We start from the raw sequence: 13,410 nt of genomic DNA, 5'->3' as shown, positions 1-13,410 counted from the left end.
ATACAGTGGCTGGTGGACCAAAATCAAAGTAAAACAAGACTTAGACGACATTTGTCAATGTCAAAAAACATTTAAACATTCACTATATTGACTGTCTGACTTTGACGTTCATACAGGAGAGAGACGTGACTATCATGGATCCTCTGGGGAGCCTCAACAACATCGTGAAGCTGACAAGGCAGAGAAGAGTCTCTCCACATCAGGACACCTCAAGAAACACCATCAGAGACCCACAGGAAAGAAACCTCACTGCTGCTCTGACTGTGGGAAACGTTTCAAGTCTTCATCAGAATTGAAAAAACACCAGCGAGTACACACAGGAGAGAAACCTTATAGCTGTAATCAATGTGGGAAGAGTTTTACTCAGTCAAGCCACCTGGTATCACACCAGAGAACACACACAGGAGAGAAGCCTTATAGCTGTGATCAGTGTGGCAAGAGTTTTACTCAGTCAAGTAGCCTGGTATCACACCAGAGAACACACACAGGAGAGCAGCCATATGGCTGTGATCAGTGTGGCAAGGGTTTTACTCAGTCAAGTAGCCTGGTATCACACCAGAGAACACACACAGGAGAGCAGCCATATGGCTGTGATCAGTGTGGCAAGGGTTTTACTCAGTCAAGTAGCCTGGTATCACACCAGAGAACACACACAGGAGAGAAATCTTTTAGCTGTAATCAATGTGGAAAAAGTTTTACCCAGTCAAGAAGCCTGATATCACATCAGAGAACACACACAGGAGAGAAACGAGAGAAACCATATAGCTGTACTCAATGTGGGAAGAGTTTTTTTCGTTCTAGCTGTCTGAAGAGACACCAGAAAAAACACACAGGAGAAAAACCTTTTAGCTGTACTCAATGTGGAAAGAGTTTTACCCAGTCAAGAAGCCTGATATCACATCAGAGAACACACAGGAGAGAAACAAGAGAAACCATATAGCTGTACTCAATGTGGGAAGAGTTTTTTTTCGTTCTAGTCATCTGAAGGTAGACCATAGAACACACACAGGAGATAAATCATATAGCTGTACTCAATGTGGGAAGAGTTTTTTTTGTTCTAGCAGTCTGAAGGTACACCATAGAACACACACAGGAGAGATACGAGAGAAATCATATAGCTGTACTCAATGTGGGAAGAGTTTTTTTTGTTCTAGCCATCTGAAGATACACCATAGAACACACACAGGAGAGAAACCTTTTAGCTGTGATCAATGTGGGAAGAGTTTTACTACATCTGGCCAGCTGACTATACACCAGAGAACACACACAGGAGAGAAACCTTATAGCTGTGATCAATGTGGGAAGAGATACTCTAGTAAAAGACCTCTGATTAAACATCAGAAAATACATGAAGGAGTTGTTTCATGATATCAATGAAATAATGTCACAATGTAGAATGTTTTAACATTGTAGTAGGAGTATTTTAATTATGTCACAATGTAGAATGTTTTAACATTGTAGTAGGAGTATATTAATGATGTCACAATGTAGAATGTTTAAACATTGTAGAAGGAGTATTTTAATGATGTCACAATGTAGAACCCTAAACATTTGCCCCCTGTTCTATTGATTTCAGCATGATATGGATATTAGCCTCGGGGGGGAAAATCCAGGCTCTGAAATGGAAGAGTTACTATTTATGAGATTTAATAAAAAGTGACAAAAAAAAATGTGTTACGCTTACCACGTTGGTTACCCACTTGAATCAAAATGCAACACTTCAAAATGTTTAGGTTTTAAATTTATCACAAACTGTTTCTACATATTGGTTATTGATTTGGACACGTTAAAACTGTGTTTTGACATTGCACTATTCTCATTTAGCCAAATGTCATTGAAAAGACGTTGAAAATAAGACTATGCCCGACTTCCAATATATGTTCGGTTGTTGTTGAAAGTGAAAGTTGAAAAGATGTCTTTTCTGGTCGTTTTGTCAATGACTTGAAAACAACTTCATTTCAACGTAGTTGCAGCCTATACACATGGACGCAGTATAATAAATTGGTCTATAATCAATTTTATTAACAATCCTACATCACTCCAGTATTTCTTTACAACATTCAAGTGCTAATTGTCTTTATTCCACTACTGAAGAAGCATGACTCAAATCACCTCATATTTATAAAAAATAAAATAAAAAAAGTACAATTTTTTTTTTTAATGAAATATATGTATTCACTACTGTAAGTCGCTCTGGATAAGAGCGTCTGCTAAATGACTAAAATGTAAAATGTAAAAAATTTCAAACATTCAGCCTGACAAAATCAGATTTTTTTTATTATTTCATGCCTCACCATTAGGTTCATTATTGTCAATATGTATTAACAAAGGGGTGTACATTTGGTTTGATATTTCATATTTACAATTCATGTAATACTTATTCATGCAACCAACTGACCATTTTTGGGTACAACTATATTGACATTGTTATCCTGCTTTTAGAATATCAGGGTTCATTCTCAGATGTGCCAAACCAAATGTACTAGAGCATGACATTGGGGACTGGGCCCCGATCCAACAACATGCCTATCTAGTGAACCCTGAAAAGAGAGAGAAGCTCTGACATGTCCGTGGTAAGGACTTCTTGGTTTGTCTCAAGGGTGGGCAGTCAAAAAGATTTGTGTTTTGCGTTTAACCAGTGTGTTACCATGGATCGCAATTTATTTTGACACGTTTTTCCGTGTTGGAGATTAGTTTTATCTCTTATTCTTTTCTGTATGTTTTTGAAACTGCACTGTTGGTTAGGGGCTCGTAAGTCAGCATTTCACTGTTAGGTCTACAGGTCTACACCTGTTGTATTCGGCACACGTGACTAATACAATTTGATTTGAGTTTATTTTGGGGTTCTTTCCAAGGGGACGAGAGTTCTAGAAGCTAGTGGGTTTTAGGAAGACGAGAGTTCTAGAAGCTAGTGAGTTTTAGGACGACGAGAGTTCTAGAAGCTTGTGAGTTTTAGGAAGACGAGAGTTCTAGAAGCTAGTGAGTTTTAGGTAAGATGAGAGTTCTAGAAGCTAGTGGGGGAAAATATTTTTTTCTTGATGACAGCCAGTAGACACCATGTTTATATTGGTGAAGGTGAAGCATTGTAGTTGATTATAATGAGAAATGGAAGTTGTTTTCTGTTGGTGGTGAGCAAACTTGTCCATAAAAAATATATGATATATTTGTTGTCTTAAGGGGGAAGGTGTTACAGGCTTTGGTTTTTCCATTTATGGTTTGAGGTTTGGATTTTAGCACGTCTAGCTCGTTAGCACGTCTAGCTCGTTAGCACGTCCAGCTCGTTAGCACGTCTAGCTCGTTAGCACGTCCAGCTCGTTAGCACGTCTAGCTCGTTAGCACGTAGGACGCACTGATTGGTGTCACCTCGTTAGTCAGTATGTGTTACACCTGTGCTGGCTTGTCCATCTCGTTAGTGGGAAGGTGTTTCAACTGAGCCGGTCCAGGTTCTATTTAAGAGTGTCTGGCCCAGTGCTCCAGTTGTCTTGATACATGTGGAGAGTCAACACCTTTAGTTGCTCCACCTTTTTGGTTTGCTTCCTGTCTTTAAGTTTGGTTTGGGTTTTTCCTTTTGTTTCTCATGGTGGGTGTCTTTTAGGTTCCAGTTGTTGTTACTAGTCAACTTTCAGTGGACACTGTGAGCAAAACTGCAAGATTATGTTATATTACTTTTATTGCATCAAATGGTTGTTTTATTAACAGAATAGAGGGTTCTTAGAACTATTGTTTCTGTGTTCTACTGAGGATGGGCCTCTGGGAGAAAACACTGACAGGAGATTTACAATGTCTTTTGGTTGATAAAACCTAAAGAGACCGCATTCCAGAACATGAGTTAATGTTTCTGTTCTATATGGTACGAGGGAGAGATGACCCCAGGGCCAGACCCTGGTCTCTACACAGAGTACTGTTTTTACAGCAGATACACTCTGCTGAGAATTATAAGTGTCTTTCATACAAATCTTAACCTTGTGACCCGTTCTATACATCTGTTGTTGGTCATGTAGGTTGAAAGGGGTGTATCTTGGCTGTAAAAGACCTTTGTACTTTTGTCTCGTGGCTCTCAATGAATCATCTGGGGGTGATTCATCTCTCAACGAATCATCTGGGGGTGATTAATCTCTCAACGAATCATCTGGGGGTGATTCATCTCTCAACGAATCATCTGGGGGTGATTCATCTCTCAACGAATCATCTGGGGGTGATTCATCTCTCAACGAATCATCGGGGGGTGATTCATCTCTCAATGAATCATCTGGGGGTGATTCGTCGACCAGCCATCATTATCGTAGGGCACTCAATTGATTGACTTTATTTGTGTGTTGTATTGACCTGCTCCCTTATAAGTGGGATAAATTTGTGTGATAAATTTGTCTCCTCAATTGATATTAAAGAAATTAACCACCACAATTTGCGATGGGGATGTGAATCTTGACTTGGTGACCGCTCCTGCCGACCTGGGTAAGTGGTGCACCAGGGATCCCTCAAACTTGGGATCTCAGGGAAACCACACTGCGGGAACGGAGCAAATGGACCCACCTTTGATCTGAGAGGCAGCGAGCCGAGTGGATACCACATCTCGAACGTAGTTTAAAAAGGAAGAGGTGAGTGAAACACGCAAAGTGGAGTTTTTAGAAAATCCTTGTAGGCTCCGAGTGTGTATTCCTGTGTGGAGGTGTAAACAGGGCCCAGTCAGGAGGCTCTGAGTGTGTATTCCTGTGTGGAGGTATAAACAGGGCCCAGTCAGTAGGCTCTGAGTGTGTATTCCTGTGTGGAGGTGTAAACAGGGCCCAGTCAGGAGGCTCTGAGTGTGTATTCCTGTGTGGAGGTGTAAACAGGGCCCAGTCAGGAGGCTCTGAGTGTGTATTCCTGTGTGTAGGTGTAAACAGGGCCCAGTCAGGAGGCTCTGAGTGTGTATTCCTGTGTGGAGGTGTAAACAGGGCCCAGTCAGTAGAATCTGAGCCTGAGTCAGCCATCTGTGCAAACTGGATAAAAACTAGAATCTGTGTTTACTAGTTAAGACCATTTATGATATAGTATAAGATAGTAAGGTGCACCTGTAATTATTTTAAACCTGTAATTGTTTTAAACCTGTAATTGTTTTAAACCTGTAATTGTTTTAAACCTGGACCCCATTTTAGAAGTATTGAAAGATGTAAATGTATTTGATTCATTATCCTAGGAACTAACTATGAGATACAAATTTGAAAATATTCCTGCAGGTTAAAATATTGTTGAAAAACTAATTAATTAGGTATGTTTGGGAATAGCATTGTGTGACTGTGATATGAGAGTTGTGTGACTGTGATATGAGAGTTGTGTGACTGTGATATGAGAGTTGTGTGACTGTGATATGAGAGTTGTGTGACTGTGGTATGAGAGTTGTGTGACTGTGGTATGAGAGTTGTGTGACTGTGGTATGAGAGTTGTGTGACTGTGATATGAGAATTGTGTGACTGTGATATGAGAGTTGTGATATGAGAGTTGTGTGACTGTGATATGAGAGTTGTGATATGAGCGTTGTGTGACTGTGATATGAGAGTTGTGTGACTGTGATATGAGAGTTGTGTGACTGTGATATGAGAGTTGTGTGACTGTGATATGAGAGTTGTGTGACTGTGGAAATGAGTCTTAATCTGTCGTCTGGATAGTAACATATAGAAATATGCTGAATCAGATGATTGAAATGTGGATAATAAGCGGGATGATATTTTAGAAAGCAGCGGAAGGTCTATAGTTCCTGGGAGGCTTGATTTTGCCGTGGTCTCTGGGAGGTTAGAGAACCGTTGAGGATCCCATGGTCATTGTCTGGGAAACAAGTTTATTTTTGGTTCTGCTGGGAGTATGTTTGGAGAGCTTCTTCGTAGCTATGGAGAGTCCTTGAAAAAGCAAATGGAATGGTTGTTGTGACTACCTGAGAATTTCTTACGTTTTCTATGGATTCTGTGACTATATGAAAATATGATGAATTGTATGTGTGTATAATCGATTAGTAGAGATTTGATAAAGTAATACTGGGAATATAATTAGATACAATTTAAACAACCCATATGTAGACGAACGTAGGTTTTGAGTTGGTATCTTTAATGGATCATTTGATAAAGATGAGGTTTAAGCATTATTAAACAGTCTACAAAGTCTGGCCAGTTGTCTCAGAAACTGATGGGAGTGTGTCCACTTTAGGTTAAGTTACCCTAACGATGAAACTATAAAACGCTAATTGGATTTTCTCCGTCCAGGTACTACATTTGAAATAAACTGCCCTTAAGGCCTGGGGGGGGGTTCTTCCCAGTTTGAGAGGAGTTGCTAGATTTATTGAATAAACCTTTTTCCATAAAGTTAGAGTGAACCAAGGTGTCTGACTAGCTGTTGATGCTGAAGAAGCGTCCCGTCCACTAGATTATACGTCACAGTGGCAGAATCGCCTGAAAGACGCACATCTCCATCTGCTGACTGGAGTTGGTATCGCAGTTGAGAAAATACTTTCAGGCAAAAAGCTAAAAAGCGACTACCCCTAAACACCAACGACTCCCTTTGAAAACGGGCGATGTGGCATCAGAAACATTTATTATATTGTAAAAATGTACTTCAAAGTGTAGATAAATAGAATAACTTTGGTCATACCCAGTCAGCACGTGACGTCCAAGGACGTCGAATTATGGGCGATATCAGGTCTGTCTGTTGTGGCCGCTATTTCGCCCCAAAATAGTCATCCCAAAATGGGCTGTGTATAACTATGTAAATGTCTCTCGGACAAGGTGACATTTACCAATATACACTCTAAAAAGTAAAGGTTCCTGGAATATCCTGTAGGGGTTCTTCAAATTGAAACTGTGGGGGAACCCCTAAAAGTTATTTGAAGAAACCCTTATAATGGTTCCTCAAATAACCTTTTGGGGTTCATTTTTTAACTCCCTGTCCACCCTCCCTCCATTATAAAAACATTTTAATAATAATAACAATATTGATTTAAATAATTCATTGTTTATTTACTGGCACCACAAATGTGAATGAATATTTACAAAACAATTTAACAAACAAAACACATTACAAAATTGCAACATTTCTGCAGACATGTCAGACCATAATAAATAATACATTTACTTTGTATAGTGATTTTCATGACATTTAAAAAAAATCAAAAATAATGTACAATAAAAACAACATTAAAAATGAATCACAGGTAAACTAACAATATTGTAGACTTGATGCTAAATACAGATTTTTCAGCTTTAGTCTGTATATCATATCCACTTAGTTATGTTAGGAAGTTTTCCATCTTTATGACCGGCCCTGGTAACTTCACCCCAACTTCTCTTATCCCCAGAACACAGTAACTTAACAACATAACTGTTTTTCTGACATTTTTGGGAAATTGAAGGGAAAATAAAAATCCAGTCGTAGCAGAGCCCCAAGTCCCATGGGGACGTCCTCGAGGGCCTGGATGTTCTCCCCATCAAAGGCCAGCGGGATTTCACTCTCATGGGGACGTCCTCGAGGGCCTGGATGTTCTCCCCATCAAAGGCCAGCGGGATTTCACTCTCATGGGGACGTCCTCGAGGGCCTGGATGTTCTCCCCATCAAAGGCCAGCGGGATTTCACTCTCATGGGGACGTCCTCGAGGGCGTGGATGTTCTCCCCATCAAAGGCCAGCGGGATTTCACTCTCATGGGGACGTCCTCGAGGGCCTGGATGTTCTCCCCATCAAAGGCCAGCGGGATTTCACTCTCATGGTGAAATGGATTTCCACCGATGTGCAGTAAAGGAGTGAAGAGCGGTGAAATCTGTGTCAACAAAAGTAAGAAAAGATTAATACACACACAATTAACAAAGAACAAAACAAATGTTCAGCTGTAGTTTTATATAAGCATGCACACCTATGTTTATGAAGAAACAGATGATTGGTGCATAGACATACCTTGTCACGGACATAAAGTCCACTCGGGTCCTCATTGAAGAGGTAGGGCAAGAGCAGAATCGCTGCTGTGGTCTCCAGTCCTAGTAAAGTAAAGCAATGATCTTACTACACTTGCTAATTTTATTACAAAATACATTAGAGAAAGGGACGGAATAAGAGCTGTTGTTGGCTTTATGGAAACGATATACAATATATGGGATAGAATATAGTTGAGGAAATAATCCAAACCTAGTTGTGCCTAGTTAGGACATAACGTTAGCTAGCTAGCTAACGGTACTGTACTGTAGCTCATACAACGCCGACGGTCAAACCCGGCTTTCTAATATTTACGTTCATTAACTATAGTAACGTTATGGAAGATATTCACAGAAAACCAGAATTGTCTTCGTTATTCATTATTAGTATGTTATATTATTATAATAAATGATTTCGAGACATATTCAGAGCCAAACATCAACCCAACTTAACCTTTTTAACTGTTGTCGCATCCAAACTTGTCACCATCGTTTTCAGTTGTAATTGCGAAGTTCCCGGAAGAAGTCCAGCAACAACGGAGGTTCCTCGATGAACCCACCTTCTAACAAGTTCTTTGAAGAACCTTTTGGGGCTGTTTTTCATTGACCAAGAACCCTACGGTTCTTAGGGGATCTGAGAACAACTCCAGTTGAACCCTTCATTTTTAGAGTGTAGTCGGCTCTATTTACTCTCAGATTCAAACATGATGATTAGCATCAACGATCAAGTCAGCTGCTGCTGCTCCAATACAGTATGAGGTGAGACGTTGAACTGATGTTGAACTGGGCAGTCAGCTGCTGCTGCTCCAATACAGTATGAGGTGAGACGGTGAACTGATGTTGAACCGGGCAGTCAGCTGCTGCTGCTCCAATACAGTATGAGGTGAGACGGTGAACTGATGTTGAACTGGGCAGTCAGCTGCCTCTGCTCCAATACAGTATGAGGTGAGACGGTGAACTGATGTTGAACTTGGCAGTCAGCTGCTGCTGCTCCAATACAGTATGAGGTGAGACGGTGAACTGATGTTGAACCGGGCAGTCAGCTGCTGCTGCTCCAATACAGTATGAGGTGAGACGGTGAACTGATATGAGTCTGGTCTATCATTGTTACTGCACATTGTGGTGGAATTTCTAACCAATAAGGAGAGACTTTGTCATTTCTTCAAACAATCAACCTTTATTTGATAAGAATTGCAATAAAGTAGCTGGTCAGCCCTACACTCTGAGGTGGAAGGCCGAGAGCTCGATGACACAAGGAGTTCAGAAGCCTTATATAGTCAAACTATCTTGTGCATATAGAAAACACGTGATCTTGGTATGTGTACGTGTGTGGAGAACGAGACACAGACTAACTGTGAATTGGTCGTCTCGTTCTGTAGCAACAGTTAGTTATTCTAGTCTTCTAGTGAGGTGTCAAAACAACAGGGAATCACTCTAGACACAGTTCCTCTGAAGTAGATCAACGGTTCCCTGAATTGGGCCAAGCGCCTTTGGCCTGTCTGTCGAAAGGGTGTGTGGTTACAGACCCACATAAACTTCTCAACCTTAAAATGATCCTTCAACACAGAAGTCATATCAACTTAAAGAGGTTGACATAGATTTTCCCTCACAACATTGTACAGAGATAAATCAGATCCAGACTGAACTTTGTGATGTAGTAGGGAGTTGTAGTTTCTCTAGAGATAAATCAGATCCAGCCTGAACTGTGTGGTGTAGTAGGGAGTTGTAGTTTCTCTAGAGATAAATCAGATCCAGCCTGAACTGTGTGGTGTAGTAGGGAGTTGTAGTTTCTCTAGAGATAAATCAGATCCAGACTGAACTGTGTGGTGTAGTAGGGAGTTGTAGTTTTTCTAGAGATAAATCAGACCCAGACTGAACTGTGTGATGTAGTAGAGTTGTAGTTTCCAACAGGCCAATATTCTACATAGTTTAGTGCATAAAACGTAATTAACTACAGTGACCATAATCCATTGCGAGCCTACTTGCCTTGTCTGTGTTTCTTTTACACCTGCTATGTAAAAGAGACAGAAGAATGCATAATGGTCAATGCTATCTGGGATCCTTGGGACATCCCTAGCCTAAACCCTAACCCCTACCTTAACCATTTTAAATGTCAACTTCAACGGGCTAGGGACGTCCCAAGGATGTATCTCTACCTGAAAATACATGATCTAAGTGATTGATAGTTGGTATTCAGCAGTCATAAAGCCTTATTTACTTTAATGAACTACTAAAATAGTGATTTTGTCAGACAGCATAGACAGCAGCTCTACACTTTATTGACTGACTGATCCATTCATCCTTCCATCCCTCCTCAGCCTTCCTCTCCTCTGAAGACCCAGTGAGGGTGGAGCTCAGTCAGAGAGCTGTTGAGGGACTGGTTAGGAAGAGCACTTCTACAGCCAGAGAGGTGAGAGGTCACACATGGTTTAGATGGTAAATATTTATGTCCCCTTAGTGGTTCATCGCGTCAGCAAAAGGGAATATGTTCCATCATCCATGTTTATTTACATTAGTGCAAATTGTCCACTGATATGGGTGTAATTTCTCATCCCTTTTGGCTGTGTGAATGTTAATCCTGGTCGATATGCAGCTTGGAGTGATCAGATGACAGAAGTCACATTTAGGTGCCAGGTGTAACTGAGGCCATAGATGCTCCATATCCATTACTTTGAGTGTTTTATATATGACTAAATGTGTTTCTGTGTTGCAGGGGCAGTCAAGAAATGGAACAGCAAGGCCACAGAACATGACATAAGCAGAGCTGTGGGAGACCACCTCAAGCCCCTGGTAGAGCCGGGGGTGGTGTTTACCACTCCACCACGCCTTCAGCAGGCTGGAAAAGTGGGATTGATCTATTTGATCCATTTGTTTGTTTCAGTTCTCAGTAGTTGAATCCTCTGATGTATTGTTGAGTTCAACATTTTTCATTTTCAACAAATGAACTGGTTGGTTGAAAAGTGATAAACATGCATACCATTTGCACTATATTGACAGTGGAAGATATACTGAATTTATACTGTTTTTCATACTAAGAACGACCAATATGTGTTGCTTTTGTTAGTTGGTTTTGCAAGTCTGTTGATTGGTCGATCATTAGGTTAATTTGTTTTGCAATATGTACAAATCAAGCTTTATTTATACAGCACATTTCAGACATGGATGCAACTAAATGGCTTCACAGGGGAGAAAAACAATGAAAATAAACAAATATTTAGTACACAACAAAACATAAGAGGATAAAAAAGTAAATTAACAACTTAAAGACTTATGGGCACCTTAAAGAAATTCCATTGATTAAAATATTAATTGGGTGCAATATCCAACCCAAAATATAAGCTTGTTTTTTAGGAGGGGCTCTGAAAGACACTATGGGGGTGTCCACTGAAAGTTGACTAGTAACATCAACTGGGACCTAAAAGACACCCACCATGAGACCCACTAAATCTGCCCAAGAAGAGGAAAACAAAAGAAAAACCCACACCAAACTTAAAGACAGGAAGCAAACCAAAAAGGTGGAACAACTAAAGGTGTTGACTCTCCACATGTATCAAGACAACTGGAGCACTGGGCCAGACACTCTTAAATAGAACCTGGACCAGCTCAGGTGAAACACCTTCCCACTAACGAGATGGACAAGCCAGCACAGGTGTAACACATACTGACTAACGAGGTGACACCAATCAGTGCGTCCTACGTGCTAACGAGCTAGACGTGCCAACGAGCGAGACGTGCTAACGAGCGAGACGTGCTAACGAGCGAGACGGGCTAACGAGCGAGACGGGCTAGACGTGCTGACGGGCTAGACGTGCTAACGAGCTAGACGTGCTAAAGTCCAACCTCAAAACATAAATGGAAAAACCAAAGCCTGTAACACCTTCCCCCTTAAGACAACAAATATATACTATATTTTTGTTGGACAGTTTGCTCACCACCAACAGAAAACAACTTCCATTTCACATTATAACCAACTACAATGCTTCACCTTCACCAATATAAACATGGTGTCTACTGGCTGTCAACAATTAAAAACACGCATTTAAATAATAATATACAATCATGTTATTTTTTTCTTCTTTCTTCCTTAAACTCACTATCTTCTAGAACCCTCATCCCCTTGGAACGAGCCCAAAAATAAACTTACGAGCCCAAACAGTGCAGTTTCAAAAACATACAGAAAAGAATAAGAGATAAAACTCTTAAACATATATTTTTGAAACGTTTTAGTCATTTAGCAGACACTCTTATCCAGAGCGACTTACAGTAGTGAATGTGTGACAGGTTAAAGGAAATACTCATAGCCTGTTATACATTAAAAAGTATTAGTAAGTGCATAGTATGTGAGGATCTTAAAACATCTAAGGTTAAAAAGATCATGCATTCTGTATTAGTTGATAGAGATGGATAACATTCATATAATTGTGTTAAAAAGTTAAAATCCATCAAGCGTACAAAAGGTAAGAATTGGAAAAGGAATGTGTAAACGTTATATTGATTACTTTATTTTGTGGTGCCTAATTGAAGGGGAAAAGTGTTCATCTGTGATCTACTAAATGCTCTTTAATCCACGAGCCTGAGATCGATTGCTCTGGTCTCCACCCAAGTTCGCGGGGAAATCGTGGTCTTTTCCTCATTACAGTAAAAGTTCTCATTGAGGAAACAATACCGTATCACTCTCGTGATTATTTCTCCCCTTTTTCAGGGGCGTAACATTTTTGGAGGCTCCGCTGAGATGGCTGCTCAGATGTCCAGTTTCCACATCCTGGTCGCTGAATTCCGAGCCAGCTAAATCCCCACATAACAACTCAGGCTGGCTGCAGTGAGGAAAGTGTTGCGGTTCGAGGAGAGCTGGAAGTTGGTGGTTAAGTACGTGTCAGCTGAGGCCATTGATCGACCATCAGAGACAGTAAGGACCATCTAATTCAGAGTCAACTCCTGCACAGTAAAAGTTCCTCCTGTTCTGTCAACATGACGACCGCCTTGGAAGAACTACAGGAAGAGGTAGTAGGAGAATTGCACACCCTGACTAAAGACAAGTTACTAGAGTTATGTGATTTCCTTGACATCTCAGGCGAACAGAGAAGAGATGTTCAAGACAAATCCCGCATATCATTGATGACCCACATCATGATGTTCCTTGAAAGAGAGGAAGCTGCAGAGTTAGAAGATGGCGGCATGTCGGAATTGTTGCTACTTAAAGACAAAATGACAGAGATGATCAGTGGCATAGATAACAAAACAGGGCAGACTGACCATGATATTGAAACAGCCGGAACACATCACAGAATAGAGGAACTGAGAACTGCAACCCCACAACAAGGGGTGGGAACTGAGCAGATTACTGCAGCCAAAGCCAGTGATTCTCTGCGTCAGCCCCAACCCCATGCTAATCTTCAGGTGAGCGTGCCGCTCTCACCCAGTGCACAGCCCAGCTCATATTGGCGCAAAGAGTTTAAAATTTCTGGTCAGATAGGTGAACCGGGC

General features: G+C 40.8%; 1 protein-coding gene across 1 annotated transcript; it reads left to right on the top strand.

The window, feature by feature from the left end:
* Nucleotides 1–403: 403 nt before the first annotated feature.
* On the top strand, nucleotides 404–12,715 carry LOC115149617 (zinc finger protein 180-like; the record flags this gene model as incomplete). The annotated part of the gene is made up of 3 exons (XM_029692568.1): nucleotides 404–879; nucleotides 978–1,155; nucleotides 12,629–12,715. Coding segments are annotated over 3 exons (741 nt in total), but the record flags the coding sequence as incomplete, so codon positions are not given.
* Between the last annotated feature and the right edge of the window lie 695 nt (nucleotides 12,716–13,410).

This window comes from Salmo trutta, chromosome 15 (genome assembly GCF_901001165.1).
Source record: "Salmo trutta chromosome 15, fSalTru1.1, whole genome shotgun sequence".
In the NCBI taxonomy this organism is placed as follows: Eukaryota; Metazoa; Chordata; class Actinopteri; order Salmoniformes; family Salmonidae; genus Salmo; species Salmo trutta.
Note: the sequence above shows the minus strand (reverse complement) of the source record. Positions and strands in the feature narration are given on the sequence as shown.